At 47.9% G+C, this 14,143-nt stretch overlaps 1 protein-coding gene across 1 annotated transcript; it reads left to right on the top strand.

The window, feature by feature from the left end:
- The first annotated feature begins 219 nt into the window (after nucleotides 1-219).
- On the top strand, nucleotides 220-10,425 carry NOTUM (notum, palmitoleoyl-protein carboxylesterase). The gene is made up of 11 exons (XM_082774838.1): nucleotides 220-1,040; nucleotides 1,409-1,461; nucleotides 1,606-1,701; nucleotides 2,855-2,915; nucleotides 3,661-3,719; nucleotides 5,114-5,216; nucleotides 5,977-6,168; nucleotides 6,748-6,848; nucleotides 6,949-7,096; nucleotides 7,592-7,639; nucleotides 7,750-10,425. The coding sequence occupies exons 1-11, from the start codon at nucleotides 514-516 to the stop codon at nucleotides 8,054-8,056; spliced, it is 1,695 nt and encodes a 564-aa protein (XP_082630964.1). The 5' UTR covers nucleotides 220-513; the 3' UTR covers nucleotides 8,057-10,425.
- The last annotated feature ends 3,718 nt before the right edge of the window (nucleotides 10,426-14,143 follow it).

Here is a 14,143-nt window from a genome sequence, read left to right on the forward strand (position 1 = left end):
ACCCGGGGGCCGGGGGCGGCACCTCCCGCGGGTGGGGGGCGGGCGGCACCGCCCCTACGGGGCCGGGGGGGCGGAGCCGCCGCCAGGAGCGCGGGGGGTCGGGGGGGCGCCGCCGCCGGCGGGGCTGGCACGTGCGGGCCCTCGCGGCCACACGGCGCCGTCGGGCGCCCCAGCCCCCCCCGCCCGCCGGCCGGCCCGGGCCGGGAGGAGCCGCCCCGTGCCCCCGCCGCCCTGCGGGCGAGGCTGGCGGGCGCCGCCGGCCGCGGCCCCGGCGCCGGCAGGGGCGGCGATGGCGGCGCGGCGCGGCGGACGCCCCGACGGAGCGGCCCCGCGCCGCGGCACTGGCTCGCCGCGGCGGTGCGGCGGGCGCGGCGCAGACCCCCCGCTCCCTCCGCCTCGCTCCGAGGGGGCGGAGGGCAGGGCAGGGCGGGGGCTGGCCGGCTGCTGCCCCACGCGGCGCCCGGGCTGGCGGCGCCCCCGGCGCGCTCCCCGCGCACTCCGTGCCCCTCTGTCATGCTCGCCGCCTGGGAGCGGGCGGCGGGCTCCTGCGCCGGCAGCCGCGCCGCCGAGCCCGCGCCGCCGGCGCTGCCCTCGCCGCCCGCCGCCGACCCCCGGCCCCGCGGACGGCGCGGCGGGGCGCGGCGGAGCGCGGGCGGCGCTGCCCGCCGCCGGGGACTGGCTGCTGCTGCTGCCGCCGCGGCGAGCGGCGGGTGGCGGCGGGCGGCGATGGGCACGGCGGCCGTGCACCTCCTGCTGCTGCTGGGGCTGCTGCACGCCGGGCCCGGCGGCGAGGGCAGGAAGGGCTGGCGGCGGCGGGGTCCCGCGGTGCGCGAGCGCGGCGAGGCGGCGGCGGCGGCGCCGGCCGAGAGCTTCCCGCTGGACTTCACCGCGGTGGAGGGCAACATGGACAGCTTCATGGCGCAGGTCAAGAGCCTGGCGCAGTCGCTGTACCCCTGCTCGGCCCAGGCGCTGCCGCACGACCTGCGCCTGCACCTCCTGCACAACGCCTCGGTCACCTGCAACGACGGCAGCCCGGCCGGGTGAGTCCCGCGCGCCGCCCCCCGCCGCGCTCGCCGCCGGCTCGCGGCGCCCCGCAGCCCCCGGCCGCGGCCCCGGCCCCGGCCCGCCGAGCGCTCCCCGCGGCCCCGGCCCCGGCGCGGCCCCGAGGGCTGTGGCGCCACCGCGCGGCGGCGGGCGGCTCTGCAGCGACAGGTGCAGCGCGCGGCCCGCGGGCGGCGCGGCCCGAGCCGCTCCCCTCGGCGGGCGCCGGCGCCGCCGGTCCCGGTGCCGCCGCCGCCTCGCCCCCGCCCCCGCCACGTGTTCCGCGCGGCCCCGGCGCTGCGGGCGTCAAAGCGCCGCGGTCGGGCGCGGCTCCCGCTAACGCCGCCTCCGCTCTGTCCGTCCGCAGCTACTACCTCAAGGAGTCCAAGGGCAGCCGGCGGTGGCTGCTGTTCCTCGAAGGTGAGCCTCGCGCGGCTCGGGCCGGGGCCGGGCGGAGGGCGGGGGGCGGCCCGGCGCTGGCCGCCTTCCCCCAGCCGTCGGCCGGAGCCGAGGCCCCCGGCCCGGGGCGGGGCGGGGGCGGCTGACCCCTGTTCTCCCCGCCAGGAGGGTGGTACTGCTTCAACAGGGAGAACTGCGACAGCCGCTACGACACCATGCGGAGGCTCATGAGCTCCAAGGAGTGGCCCGCGACCAGAGTGGGTGAGTGTCCCCATCGTGCCGTGGGGACGGCCGCCGGTCCCTCCCTGCCCCGTGGGGACGGCTCCCCGGAGGCAGCGCTCGGCGGCCCCCTCGTCCCGGTGGGCGCGCAGCCGCTGCCGGGCGCCTGCTCCTGCCTGGCACCAGCACGGCCTCTCCCACGCAGACAGTTCCTGCGTGAGTACGTGCAAATAATATGCCTCTGCTCGCTCGCACAGTCATGAAAGCACAGATACGCGTGTGTTTGGCTGTCTGCTTATGGCTGGTGGGCGATACTGGTGTTTTGAACTTTCGCCAACGTACTCTCTTTAGTTTAAACGTATTCACATGCTGACAGACCTGCTGGGATCTTCATAGTCTTGTTTTTGTCATTTGGTTTCCAAAGAAAGCTGCTCTTAATCCTGTCGGAAGCACTTGGACCTTGTAATCTGTCCGTCAGGACAGCTGTACTTTCTTGCAGAATGGGCTGGATGGGTTTGCGGACAGTAGTACTGGCCCTACGTGCCAGGCAGAAATGGGGTAAATTGTCTGGGCCTCTTGTGTGGAGCTGTGTGATTCCACCTCTTCCCCGTTTATAATTGTATAATGTCACTGAAGCAATCACAGTGATTCTCGGTGAAAGCATACGTTTGGGGTACACATAAAAGTACTTTTAGCTTTTTGATTTTAATGCATAAGATGGAATTAACACCCAAGACACACACTGGACAACAGGGCTCCAGAGTCAACAGAGAAATGTTGAACTTTCCTTTTCATTCTTGGTGCTTATACTCAGCCCTTCTGAAAACTCAGACTTTTCTCATTCACAGACAGTGAATCCTACATTTGCAAATATTGTGTTTGACCTGGTAGGATTTGGTGTTTGGGAAAATGCTGATCGTCTTAAGTATGTGTTCATAGGTTCTGTTCTGTACTACAGAAACTATACTACTGAAGCTTTCTGGACAGGCTTCATCTGTAACACAAATCAAATTCTGAAAGTCACATATGCCTAAGGGCAGATTTACAAATGCTCATTCATCTTCTCTAACCAATGTTGTACATTGTGAACGTTTGTTTTCTACGTGGTCAGAGATTCTGCTTTAGACTCATACAGTTACTCTGAAGTCATACACTGTCATCGGTATGTTTCTTGTTTCTTTATGTCCATCTGCAGGAACTGGGATCCTGTCATCACAGCCAGAGGAAAATCCCCACTGGTGGAACGCAAACATGGTGTAAGGAGAGACTGCTTCTCCTGCTTTTGGGGCTAACAGAGTGCTACTGAGACAGATTAAGACTAATGTCTGCAAGAGGAAATTGTACGTTTCCTCATTTGTTCCAGTTCACCTCTCTAACTAAATTGTGCTGGCAAGGTCTGGAGAAACCCAAGTTCAGTCTGCTTGGAGTTGTGGGGTGATCTAATGAAGAAAAACTGGGGATAGCTCAGAGAGCCTTCTCAAATAAATGAAGTGGCAAATACTGTTGTGGGCAGGGGCTGATAGTGTATTGTACATTTGCCAATTTGAGAGGAACATGGAGTAACTCTTTTAGTTCAAAGAGGAGAAATGAGAAAAACATCTGTTTATGCATGCATCTATATGTGAGGAAAAAGCAGAAGAGAGGGGATGTTCCTGAAGCACAGTTTCCCTGTGACAGGTCACCCACCATATCAGTGGGACAGCTGAGAGCAAAATTGTGGCCCTCTGTTCTGTCCACCAAACTTAGTGCTCCAATTAGATTGAGAAAACAGGAATTACTTGTTGATTTAACTCAGTAAAACTACCAGTGTTCAGAAGAAAATTCAAGACAGAGTTGCAATTGTCACTTTGTGTGCAAGAAGGTATGTTAAGTGTCTAAGTGGACAAGAAACGCTTCCTTTTCCCCTCCCCAGAATTTAATTTTCTTCTAGTTACTTGACCCTATCCTCACCCCCTCCTTGCATGTCTAAGGAACATCAGTACTCACACAACTCTTTTACAGATTCATCCCTTATTGCTCAAGTGATGTTTGGAGTGGTGCCTCTTCCAAGTCCGAGAAAAGTGAGTGTTACTGATGGGTTGTTGCTGCCACAGACATCACACATTAAAGGATATGGCCAGACTTCTGTGAAACAACATGAATGAAGAACAGGCTTTTCTTGCTGAAGGGCAGGAAAGAATATCAAGCTACTTCCAGATAAAACATCCTGATCTCTTTAGCTCAGTCTGTTTTGACATAGTTCAGAGCCACTGCTTGCAGAGATGTTACGCTGATGCAGTAGGCAAGGATTAGAGGAATTAAATTCCTTTTAGATGAATCCCCAGGTTCCATCCAGCACACAGCAAATTAAGTGGTGTAGCTGAGGAACCATGGTTTGTTGCGTGCAACTTTGGCTTTGTTAGTCTGAGAGGCAAGTGAATTTAGTTTCAAACTTGAATGAGGAGGGTATCTCTCCTCATGTCAACCTAAAGCTATCTGCAGGTTTCTTTGTAAAACAGGGTAGTTTGCTTGCGTACAATCCTGTTTTGCATCAGCTGTCATTTTGATAATGCCAGAACTCTAGGAGTCTGCTTAATGGAATCCTCTGCCGGGTTAAGCCGAATTTCATGCAAGTGAATTGTTCTACATCATGTAGTTCTTTGGGTTTCCCAAGTGAAGCAGGATTGGTGCAGTAATACTTGTATAAGCACAAGGAACTTTGTCTTCTTTGCCTTTGTTCATGAAGAGTTTTCTTTGAACAGAATGAAATTACTGCTGATGTACACTGCTGTGAAAGAAAGAGATAGGCCTAAGATATTCTGTGATGTGGCACTGGAAAGGCAGGAGGTTACTGTTTTTCTTTGAGTTGATCTTTGAGCTCTGACCTTAAACCAGACACCTTGTTACTCAATGTCTCTTCACTAACTAGTATCAAGAAACTAATGACTTGTGGATACCAAAGTTATACTTTCTGTCACAGTAAGGACCTTTTCATTTTGTAAGTTTCTTGTGTTGTTCCTATGAAGCAGCTACACTACAGCAAACAGTGTTTTGGTGGTGCCTGGGAATTGGTGCAAGTGTAATATGTCTTGAAATGTGGCATGTCTGAATTGGCTTTATGGACTGGGAGAATACTCACCATGAATAGAGAAAGGGTCACAGCACCTTCCTGGTTTGCTCTTGTTTTCCTTCTCTTAGTTTACCAGTTCCTATGCACTGCTGTAGGAAGGCCTGCTTGTTTTCTTGTTTGTTTGTTTGTTTGTTTTTATTCTGTTTGCTGTCTATTCGCTTCTTTCAGGGAAGTTCTGTACTGGGAGAGTATTTCTTACTAGATTAGTTTGATACAGGTAGAGGAAATGGGCCTGCTTTTAGATTCATGATTCCTTCATAAAGTTCTTAAGCATTTGTGGAGAGGAAGCAAAAGATTTAACCTGGACAGGAAACAGTTTTATTGATGCTGAGGTCTCTGTTCCAGATGAATATGCCTTCATGGGAGCACTGATCATTCAAGAGGTTATAAAGGAGCTTGTGGGAAAAGGTCTTAGCACCGCAAAAGTGTTGCTGCTAGCAGGGAGCAGGTAAGTGTCTACAAGAATTCCTGTGGTGAAGACAGGAGATCTCCACAGCAGAAAGCTGTTAGGGATGAGCTAAATTCCTGAAAAATTTCTTCTAGGAATGTAGTAACTGTAATATAACAAACTCTACATCTGTTCTCAGTTTTCTCCTTTGGGTGGTACAGCAGGAAATGATAGAAGTGTATTTCCTCAGCTTTTGGTCCAGGTACATTTATAAGAAAATAACAGGGTAAAAGATTTGCAAGAGGGAGGGGATGTGTTTATTCTGCCCTGCATTAAAAATGCTGGCACCTGTGGATACATGCCATGAAACACATGTGCTGAACCTATTCACAAGAAATCTGATTAAAAACTCAGATTTGCCTGTCACAGATGCTCTGAATCTTGTTACATTGCGCTGCTGTGATACACCCATGTAATATATGCTGAGTGTAATATAGACAAATTCACTCTTTGCCACTTCACACTTGAGATTCTTTCAGGTTTTGAGCAGCCAAAACTCTTGCAAGTAGTATAAAGCCTATATATCTCCCAAAAGAAAAAACTAGAACTGGATTTTGTTTCTGAGGTACCAGATTGTTACTCAGAGCTGGCTTTATTTCAGAATGTTTTGCAAAGCAAGGAAATAACTTGGTAACTACTAACTGGATTGTCCTGTGGATAGAACCAGTTGTTTTGAGTGTCACTGCTGAATATGTACACTAGCCAGCCATTTAATAGCTACACCAGCATCATCACTGCTGTATTAAAATTGCTGTTACAGTGCTGGAGGAACAGGAGTGCTCTTGAATGTGGATCGAGTGGCGGAGCAGCTGGAGGAGATGGGTTATCAAGGGATTCAGGTTCGAGGCTTGGCAGACTCTGGATGGTTCCTGGATAATAAACAGTATCGCAGAACTGACTGTATCGATACCATAACGTGTGCTCCAACAGAAGCTATCAGAAGAGGAATAAGGTACAATCACATGCTCTAAAGCATGCTTTTATACAGGATTAATAGTGGAAAGATGTTCATAGAATCATGTTCTCCTCTATCTTCATAGAATCGTAGAATGACTTAGGTTGGAAGGGACCTCAAAAGATTATCTAATTCCAATTCCCCTCCCATAGGCAGGGTTGCCAACTGCCTAGATCAGGTTGCTCAAGGCCTCATCTAACCTGGTCTTGAATACCTCCAGGGATGGGTCATCCACAACCTGTAGGCAAGCTTTTCCAGTGCCTTGCCACCCTCTGAGTGAATTTTGATCTTCCTGTATTTTGATGCTTGAAGAGTATTTATTTATTATCTAATGTCAGTGTTGTTTTTTTTTCACTTTTTTTTTTTTTTTAATAAAATCAAATTTCAAATATAGGTGTGCAAAAGAATGTGCAATTGCAGATGCCCTCAAATGCATTGATAGGACAATGTAGCCAAGAAAGAATGCTGCTTTTATTAAGCTGGAATGATAACCAGGACAGAAATATAGCATGATATGGATAGACTATTGTTAAGATGTCATTATGACATTCATTCTGTTGTTGCTTTGTCTTCCAGGTATTGGAATGGTATTGTTCCTGAACGCTGTAAGCTGCAGTTTAAAGAGGGAGAGGAATGGAACTGTTTTTTTGGATATAAGATTTATCCTACTCTTCGATGTAAGTATTGGAGGAGAGAGATAAAATGGATTCTAAGGTTTTCTCTGTATTCACAGCTAACTTACTAGCCATTCACTTTCCGAATTTTTTGTCTTCCTAGGTCCAGTCTTTGTTGTCCAATGGCTCTTTGATGAGGCTCAGCTTACTGTAGACAATGTACACCTCACTGGCCAGCCTGTTCAGGAAGGGCAGTGGCTCTACATCCAGAATCTGGGCAGGGAGCTGAGAAACACCTTGAAGGATGTAACGTAAGTCTTTCAGTAAGGAAAACTCACTTCCAAAACAAGTATTTTATCCAATATTCTAGCAGCGTTTCTCAGATCTCTGGTGTCATAGATTTGGTAACTATGCTTAGTCTACACCAAGAATCTTGCTGGTTTTATTTCTGAATAAGTGCAAAGTAATTTCCAGGTTCACAATTACCAGTTGTCCTTATTAAGTACTGATCATAAAACACTGAGATAGCTGAGACAACAGAGGAAGAACCATTAATGTACTTTATTTGCTGCATGCAGGAGCGGGTATTCAGGAGTCTCTTGTAGTAGATGTACACTATTAGGCAGGATGGAACCCCTTTTCCAGTCCAGCCAGGTTTTATGTCATGATAAGCTTCTCTGTTTCTAAAAGCTTTGTCAGGGCAGCAAAAATTCCACTTTCTGCCTAGTCCAGAATATTCTATTGAACAGGAGTTAATTTGTCCGTCCAAGACAAATCCTAATCCATGTTTCCCTTTTTTTCTTTAGTGCTAGCTTTGCTCCTGCCTGTTTGTCTCACGAGATCATTACACGCAAGTGAGTGATTTTACAGATTCTATGAAAGGACAACACGGAAACAGTAGGGGAATTAATCAATTCTGATAACCTGACCATTCTGATACAATCTGTGTGGTTTGTCTTTTCAGTCACTGGACGGACATCCAGGTGAAGGGGACATCATTACCCCGTGCCCTGCACTGTTGGGATCGGAGCCTACATGAGAGCAACAAAAATGGGAAAGCCCCTCTGAAAGGTTGCCCAATTCATCTGATTGACAGCTGTCCATGGCCCCACTGCAACCCCTCGTGCCCCACTATCAGGGACCAGTTCACAGGGCAGGAGATGAATGTGATCCAGTTTCTCATGCACATGGGTTTTGATGTTCAGAAGATGGCACAGCAACAGGGCCTGGAGCCCAGTAAACTTCTGGGGATGCTCAGCAGTGGTAACTAGGAAAGGATCTTCTGAGGGGCAGGGAGATCAGGAGGGGACTCGGGGCCCTTCTCCCACACACTCTAATCTTCTTCCTTAAGCTCATACAGGCTGGTGCATGCTCACCCCCCATGCAGGCAGAAACCTGTACACAACCATATGTTCCCGCACTCTTGCACACTTAAGATGTGTCAAGAAAAAAAAATGCAATTTCTTGCTTACACAATTTGTCTGGAACTTGTTACCTCCAAACTCGAGGGATCACTTCTGGCCATTCACATCCTCTTCCTGTCTTACACAAGGCAATCTAATACAGGGAGTAGTAAAGCCATAAATAGCAGCAATGAGAACCTTCCCCAGATCTAGGACTTTTTCCCTTGTCATGAATTTTACATCATAGACTTGATACAAGTGGTGAAAAAAGCAAGCACTGGATTTCTTTTGTCCAACAAGAAGTGAAGGAATGATTACATGACTTCCTGGAGGTCAGCATCTCATGATATATCATAACATACAAACAAAGGACATGTGCTAGGGATGGACACTCTTGTAATCAATTTACTTCTGTATTATTTTATAAAATGACTTTTTTATTACTTTTTTAAACTAAGCAAGAAATATAAATGATATTGTTTTGTAACATATTTTTTTTTAAATAACGAAGGCACCTCTTGCTACTTTGGCAATGTGGACATATTTATTTTAATATGTAAAATGCTATTTATAAGGGCTGACCAGAGAACCATTCATATGTCTTTGTAAAGTTGTATATGCTGCTCATTTGGGTGGGTTTTCCTTATGATCACTTGTGCCTGGGAGAGGGCTGAGGGGGGTATTGACATTTTATATTAATTAGACTTCAGTGTTCCACTTGCAATATGCTTTGTCATTGTTTCTGTAATGAAGAGTATGTGAGGTCTAAGTACAGATACTTTCTCCCAGCATCTGCTGTTTGCTTACTTGCACAGCATTTTCAGCTTGAAGTTTGTGTTTTGTCAGGGATTCAAGGGCAGTGTATTTTAAGATGCAGAGAGATCTGGTTTTACAGCAAAGGCCACTATTCTAGTTAGAGAAATATTTGATTTGATCAGACTATCTGGTCTGTCTTAGAAGGTGAAGCATTTGCAAAAAAAAAAAAAAAAAAAGCGAACACAAGTCAAGAAACAACATACTGCTATTCTACTGATTGCTTGTAAACGCGCCCATCTCAGAGAACATACATGTATAGAATCCTCTTTGTAATGGGAGGAGAACAAGGGAGGGATCAGGAATGTGTGGCTGAAGCATGCACTTCCAAGAAATATCTTACCAGGTTAAAAGGGTAGCGCTATGTGTGAAATTTGTTGTCATAGGTGAGTAAAAAAGCAAAAACTCCAACCATTCAGTTACTGGTTACAGACTTCAGCAGACACTCGGGCAGTACCACATAGGAAATTAGCAGTCCTGCTGTGCAAGATGGGGTTTATTACACATTTAAGATTAAAAGGAAAAAAAAAAAAAAAAGTAGCTAAAGACAAAATGGATGGTGTTCCCTGAAGAACAGACATGCAGGAAAGCTATCAATGGAGTTTCCATATTATTAATATAGGGTTTACTTATACTTTTTAGGTTTTATTGACTGATGTAAAATTGTTCTGACTATATTTTTGGCACTAAATTGAGAGGCTTCTTCAGTACAGAGAATGTTTGAAAAAGCATATGGGAAGATGGGATTCCTTTGAGGGCTGGAGTCATGTGAAGTCAATCAGTATAAAGTGCTGGTACTTGAGTAGTAGCCAGAATTTCTGCTATGCACTAGTTTGTCAGTTGGGAGCATTGAGGGAAACTGCTGAACTACTACATCAGTAGTTCATAGAATGACTACACACAAGATAATGCATCTGTAGATATGGCAAGTGCCCTAGTCTCTGTCCATCAATGTCCTTCTACTAGGAAAAGGTAAAGTATAAATGCCACTACTTATGTTTGCAATATTTTTTGCAGAGCTGACTACCTGTATTACTAAAGCATTAAATCAAAGGCTAATTTCTAAGAGGCTAAGAATGTTCAGAGGAGATAAGTGACATCTATTTTTCTTGGGAGTAGAGGAAAAAAAATCCCTGGAGGTCAGTGATCTCATTTAGCTTAGTATGGCTCTGCAACAGTCTTTCAAAAGATATAACAGGAAGCAGAAATTCCTCAGAAATATTATTAAGGGGGAATTTGGCTAATTTATTAGGAAAAAAATATATATACTAAGTGGTTGCCAGCAGTAGCTGGGAACTGCAATCTGTAACACAGGTGGTCATTTCCAGTTCTATATTTCTTCTCGTACTTGTGCAATAAATAATTTTTCCAAGCCTTTGTGATTCTGACACTCCTAAGTTCATCCCCAGTGACATTTGCTATGTGGAAGCCAATGTCAAAATGGGTAAGACTGGAAGAATTCAGTACCATGTGTTTGTACTCAGATCTTATGGCTAGATGAGATGTTTTCTATTAGACACCCATCATTGAAAAGTCATCTCTATCAGGATCATGTAATTGATCCAAAATTAAAAGGCAACTAAGAAATGAAAAGTTGTTAGCAGAGGTGTCTATTTGCACTACATGATTATAGTTTCCAGACTCAGACACTGGGCACGTAAAAGTTTCATTTGTAAGATGGAGGGCAGAGCCCATAACTATTTACTACAGCAATGGCTGCTAATACACAGGGGCTCTAATGGTGTTGCAGCAGGCTGATTGAAACTTAACTTTTATCCAGGTAAGCAGTGAGCCCCTCTTTATCCCTGACTGCGAAGGACAGCAGACCTGAGCTAGTAATGCACACCAAAAACACTGGTGAAGACCATGGACAATTATTATCTGTCAGGCTTACTGGCTGGAACTGCATGCTAAAAGTGCTGCACTGGAGAGAAGAAGGGTACAGAAGGGCTGTGATAGAGAAAGGTGCCCCGTTCCTCTGACCAGCAATGTGGAGGCAACATCATTACTGTGAAAACACATCGACAGTGTGGTAGCTGCTATTCCTTCCTCAGTTCCACAGTATCTGTTGCAGCTGTGGTGCAGCTGATCAAGATTTGCTCTCTGTGCTAGCTCTTGCTGCTCCAACCTCATGGCAGCACAGCTTTGGTGTGGAATTTGGGCTAAAAGTCTGGATGTTTTAGTAGTCATGGTTTCTTCTGGGTTCATCAATTCTCACTTTGTAGGATGTTGTGATTTACCACTTAGGAACCACTAGTCTGATGTGCAGGCATGCGTGCTTTTCAGTACTCATTTTAATTGCAAAGCTTCCATGTCATTCAGCAGCAAATGACTGGCCCTGGATCTTTCAAAAAAACCTGCAACAGCATGCAGAATAGTTCCCTGTTCAGCACAGCAGGGTCTCAAAGGAGCAGTGCAGCAAGCTGCCATGATGAGGTGCAAGAAGCTGTGGGTTTCTATTGCCGTACCTTCTATGTGATACTTGTTTACACCTTTCTAAAGTGGAAAGAAAACTGAAGTGCTTTTGAAATACACCTGTTAGATGCTAGGAAATCAGACTGGTGGCAGCACCTGGAGGCCCTGGGGATCCTCAGAAGCTAGACCTGCATGTTCAAACAGAATGCTCTGGCTGAAGGCAGTGGTCCACCAGCTGCACTGCTCCTGTCCACTATTTGTTAGTGGCACCATTGACCTCTACCAGATCTGCCGCACAACACTGAGGTCTCTGGAGTGCCACCACTGCCTGCAGAAGCAGGAGCCGGGCAGCACATCCAGCTCTGCTCCGAGTAAACATTTCCTCACTGCCCCCACATAGCCAGTGCGGTACAGCTGCAGTTAAGTGCTTTAATAGGGAGTGGTGGGAAGAAAAGCAGGACATAGAGGAGCTCCTTCTATGACTTAAGAAAAGTGATGAGTGTGACTTCAGATGTTTAGATGCAACAGAGCATCATTGATGGAGTGCTGAAATTGCACAGGGGCAGCAAAGCAGGATGGGTGAGAACCCAAAGCAGCAATAGCTTTGCCTTGTAACACAGACCATTTAACCGGACATGCCACAATATAGACAGCAACACTGTCAGTAAAGCCTGGAAAAACCTCTGCTAGAGGTGAAGGATTAGCATCACAGAGAGTCAGGAAGGGCAAGGGTTCAGAGTGCCAATTTGTTTGCCTGCAGCTCCTCGGCCTTCTTGTTGCATTTCCTGGTTGTTGTTATGTTAATTGTGATAATTCCACCCCAGAATGAATGCAGAGTTTCTACATTTATCACCAGAAGTCTTTTTAAGGAAAACGGGAGAGAGTTTTGCAACAAGACAGTTGGAGTTATCCCTGGCCTACAAAATACTGACTGTAAGTATGCTAAACTGCTGGAGTGACTAATTTTCATGGTAAGCAATCCTGCTGTAACCTACGTCTGTCAGAATTTGTCTCTTCTTAAACCACAGTTTGATCACAAGTGATTTTCAGCAGCAATACCAGCTTAATTGGTTCCTGTACAGTCCCCTGGTTCTGGCTGCTGTTTATCAAAGCCACTGCTGCATGGATACAAGCATGCTCATTGGCATTGTGAATCAGACCAGTGGTTAATCCAGGTTAAAAATAATCCTTGTCAGGTGTAAATTTTCTGCTGTTCTTTTTTAAACCTGAGTATCCTGATCGAGCTCACACAGCAGCTGTGTAAGCAAGATGTATAAGAGCAAGGGAAGGGAGTGGATGGGTGGAAACAAACAGTTGGAAGCTGGATGTGCTGCATCACCACCAAAGCCTATGCTGTCCGTGTGGAAGCTCATATACAGGTGAGCTTCCCAGCAGCAGGAATTGCTGTAGTGTGGCCTCCCATGTGGGGGTCCTGCCTGCCAGCAGACTTCACAGGCAGCCAAGTGCTCAGAGGGGGCATTCTTCCAGTGGGACCAGGGGCTTTCAGTCACTGAGATCCTTGAGCTGGCCCACATGAGCTCCCAGTCCCAGTGCACGGAAGGGCGATGCGAGAAGGGGCAGCAGCATTCACCTGGGCAAACCCAGGCTGCCCCAGAACCGCATGCTAAGACGGTTTGGAGTAGTCTCTTTTGTCATCACTTTATGGTATCTAGCGCTGTGTGTGGTGATTTGTGGGTGGGTCTTATGTTGTCACATTAACATATGAATATGAAACAGTGATATTAAGCAATTATCACCGTTACCAAGCACCACCCCTAGGAAGTTACAGGCTTCATCAGCACATCTGATGACTACCTGGCAGCATTAAGGAACGTTTCCCTGCTTAGGGCTGGGTCTGGCCACACTCGAGCTGACTCCTTGCACCTGTGCTGAGCTCCTAGGAGGACCCTGGTGCCACCCTGGGACCAGTGCAGCAGGGGCTGGTTTGCAGGTGGGGAGACAGCAACGCTGCTGTGAGGTCTGTGAGGAATCTTTTTTTCTGTGGTGTGTTTTTTGCATTCTGAAACTCCAGCAGAAAATTTACTTAACTTTTAAAGATAAAATTAAAAGACCTTTGAGCAGCGACCAAGTCTGGGAAAGCATATACCAAACAGCTGTCTGGGAAAGCTTTGATCCAATAGGAAGAAGGGTTTGACACTATACATTGAAATCTGTGTTCCAAAGCAAAGCCAAGGACATCAAAGCCATTTTTTGTCAACAACTGCATTTGTTTTTGCCATTCAGAGATACAAGAATAACTGGTTTCCATAGAAGTAAAACAGAGACAGGGAAGAGTTTAAGGAGACAGCGAGGACTGGCGATCAAAATCTTCACAGCTGCATGCTCTCGCTAATGCTCAAAGCACAGCAGGGCCTTTCACAGCAGGTAAACGTATTACTGCTCCAGATCAAAAGGAGCAAAGTGAGTCAGCTTTTATCACAGCCTCTGCTCTATGTCCTTTTGCAGTGCTTACGATGCCTTCAGGCTTGGGCCTCTTCTCAGGCAGCCCCGGGTCTGTGGGGCAGTGTCCCTGTTTCTGCACCATGGCTGAATCAGAGCCCACCTCCACCAACAGCCTTGTGGCGTGGCTGTGGGGAGGACAGCAGTGCACAAGTGACCTACACGCTTCTAAAGGAGCAACAGAAGGATAATCAAGAGCCCCTGATGGACCTCACAGTTTCAGTGTTAAATAACACCGGCTCACGGCAGTTGAGAGGGGCAGGACTC

Source organism: Aythya marila (genome assembly GCF_965140915.1).
Source record: "Aythya marila genome assembly, chromosome: 18".
NCBI classification, from domain to species: domain Eukaryota; kingdom Metazoa; phylum Chordata; class Aves; order Anseriformes; family Anatidae; genus Aythya; species Aythya marila.